This window comes from Drosophila elegans, unplaced genomic scaffold, assembly GCF_018152505.1.
Source record: "Drosophila elegans isolate 14027-0461.03 unplaced genomic scaffold, ASM1815250v1 contig_208, whole genome shotgun sequence".
Lineage (NCBI taxonomy): Eukaryota > Metazoa > Arthropoda > Insecta > Diptera > Drosophilidae > Drosophila > Drosophila elegans.
Genome location: NW_024545578.1, coordinates 10,229,464 through 10,232,366, shown reverse-complemented (window position 1 = coordinate 10,232,366; position 2,903 = coordinate 10,229,464). Strand labels below are relative to the sequence as shown.

General features: G+C 39.3%; 2 protein-coding genes across 2 annotated transcripts; one reads left to right on the top strand and one right to left on the bottom strand.

The window, feature by feature from the left end:
• Positions 1 to 220: 220 nt before the first annotated feature.
• LOC108146714 lies at positions 221 to 1,588 on the bottom strand. The gene is made up of 2 exons (XM_017272802.2): positions 1,453 to 1,588; positions 221 to 978 (listed from the first exon to the last, which is right to left on the bottom strand). The coding sequence occupies exons 1-2, from the start codon at positions 1,577 to 1,579 to the stop codon at positions 272 to 274; spliced, it is 834 nt and encodes a 277-aa protein (XP_017128291.1). The 5' UTR covers positions 1,580 to 1,588; the 3' UTR covers positions 221 to 271.
• Positions 1,589 to 1,955: 367 nt separating this feature from the next.
• Positions 1,956 to 2,775, top strand: LOC108146716 (protein PBDC1). The gene is made up of 3 exons (XM_017272804.2): positions 1,956 to 2,066; positions 2,118 to 2,225; positions 2,292 to 2,775. The coding sequence occupies exons 1-3, from the start codon at positions 2,055 to 2,057 to the stop codon at positions 2,652 to 2,654; spliced, it is 483 nt and encodes a 160-aa protein (XP_017128293.1). The 5' UTR covers positions 1,956 to 2,054; the 3' UTR covers positions 2,655 to 2,775.
• Positions 2,776 to 2,903: the final 128 nt, after the last annotated feature.

Below are 2,903 nucleotides of genomic sequence, written 5' to 3'. Positions count from 1 at the left end.
AGTTCCAAGCAAATATAAATTCAAATTTACCGCAAAAATGTACCCTTACGATCCAAAGGAAAATAAAATTAAAAAAGTTAAATTCATATTCTTTCTTGTTTTTCTTTTTTTCTCCGTTAGTGGCTGTCTGATTATAAAATAAGTGTTTAATATTAAAACTGAAAATTTCAATTTGATAACGAGTTTTTTTCTGTACACAAGCAATAATTTAAGAAAAACGTTTCGATATGTTAACTATGTTTATTAGGAGTGAATGAGGGATTTTGGTAATTCACATGAGGATGTTGTTACATCGCATGCCCGCTATAATGGGTCGCTCCTTGGGTTCCCTGATGTAGTTGCCCATTCCTTGGAGGAACACGCTCTGATTTCGGGCGTAAACTGATGACTGCCGGCAAAGGTCGACATTGACGTGGTTCTCCGTGAGGTAGACGCGTCCGTTGAAGTGAATGTGACTGTTGGTGATGTAGACATTCTGGCTGGGCTGCTGCGAAGTGGCCAACCGAGACGATGACGATTGGGAAACTGTTTTGCCCATGGAGTCTGTTTCCTGCCACACCACCATGGGTTCTTCGGAGGAATGGGTTTGAGGTTGAGCCACTTCATTTCCGGATTGGGCACTGCCATAGCTACTGGAACTGCTGCTGTTCCGCAGATCTTTCAAAAGATCGCGCATTTCCAGGCACTGCGTTTGTAGGATACTCAGCTGCTCCTTCAGATCGTCACTGTGGTCTATCAATGGCTCGAATGGATTCGGTTCATGCTGGTGACACGTCTCCGCAGCGCCGAGCTCCTTGAGACACTTGAAATAGCTCTTGGCCTGCATCTCCGCCAGCTGGAGAAGTTTGGACAGGCCAAAAGTCAGGGCAAAGATCACCCCGAAGCTCTTCGCGAAGTCGAATGCCCCGCCCGAAGGATTTTGCTCCTGCTCCGATGGAATGTGGTACACGTTCGGCTCAAACGTAATCCCGGGGTATTCTGCAAAAAGACGAAATATAAAAATAAGTACCAAAAATAGCTAATGTTGCCCATATCAGTTCCTTTTTCAACAAAGGGCCAAATGTTATTGATATTTTCATTCACAAATAAATAAAAAACTGATTAAAAAAACTTACAGATTGTTACAACAATATATACGTGTATACAAGTACTGTACTATACTAAAACTAATTATTAAAAAAAATAAAAAATTGTTATATTTAAATTTGTTGTTGATTTATATTTTGAAGGTATTATTTTAAACTTGGGATTTTAGGTGACCAATTTGATTGGATACAAATTGTATAAATGGTCGTTCGAAAATAAAAGATGATTTAGTCTTAGAAGAGCTATTTAAGAAAACCACAACTTCAGTAAAAATTAGTAAATTTTAATTTAATTTAAAACGTTCCAACACCTTTAGCCCGCCAAGTCAGTTTCTATAAAATATTTTGCATTTCAAATATTGCTCACCTGTATAGAGTTCCACTCGGTAATCGGAGGAGCCCCGGGACTGGATTTGGAACTCGTGGAAGCAGAGCAGGACCCAAGCAACGAAGGCCAGGGCAAACAGGAAGAGAAAACTTATGCTTTCGAACATGTTTTCCGAAATTTTTGTTGTGTGCTAATAACATGTGTGGTTATAAAAACAACAACCTAGCAAGTCGGACTTCGTGTGGAAAATGTGAAAGTGAATAAAGGGAAAATGATATTAACTGACATTTAAAGCAACAAGAAGATTACTACTCTGATTTTTAGGCGTTATTTTTTTTTATATATTTGATATATTTTTAAATATTTTAAAATTAAAATTTCTCTTCGTACTTTGCTTTTCAATGTGTTGTTTTTATAGATTAACCACTTTAGTTAACTTTTAAAATAAAAATTATTAATTATGTCCAGTTTTTAGAATACTTAATTTAAATTTTTTAATTTGAATTTAAAGTACTTTTGAATTGCTAATTGAGTTTAGTATTAAGCAAGCAGTTGTGTTGGATTTTTCCAGTCACTTGCGGCTGGTCACACTGCTCTAAATTAGGGAAACGTGATTTACTTTACACTCAACTGAATTTGAAATGGAAATGATGGTATGTTGTGGGAAAAGCCTAGAAGCAAGCCCTAATTAAAGTGTTTTCCAGCATGGAGCATCGCTGCTGTCGCGGCCAGCAGATGAATTTGGCAACGACTCGCTGGTCGAGGAAATGTGGGCATCCAAAGCTCTGGAACACGCAGAGGTTCACTTCAATGTGAGTTGATCATAATCATAATCCTGAATAATATCGGTTGACAATATTATATCCCACTTGCTGCAGCTCATCACCAGCGTACATCCCTCCCAGGTGAAACTAACGCCCTACGACGACCAGATATATGCCACCTTCCGGCAGGATTTCCCCGATCTCGAAGTGGGCCGGCTCACCGATGACATCCTCAAATCCGCCGTGGAGAAGCTCAAGTGGCGGCATTTCGCCGAGAAGTTCAACAAGATGGACGACTACTCGTACGGCACCCTGATGCGCGCCGATGCCAGCAAGGAATTCTCCCCGGACAACTCCATCTTCGTGTTCCGCGTCCAGTTTCTGGCCATCGAGATTGCCCGGAATCGGGAGGGTCTCAACGACGAGGTCTACGCGAAGCACAGGCCAGCCAGAAAGATCCCGGAGGAGGCCCAGTAGTCCGCCATTGTACTTTAGATTAGGTCGTAAAGTTTAAATGCATTTTTAGATGGTGTTCGTCTAGCTACTATTGTATACAATCAAAATATTTTCCTAAAAAATATAAAGCATAATTCTAAAATATGGTGCTTACTAAAATAATCATTTTCATCTGAAGTTTTGGTAATTTATAGCTTAAGAAAGCGACAAAAAGTAACTAATTTAAAGGGAATGTTTAGAACGTCATATAAAATTAAATAATTTCAATTG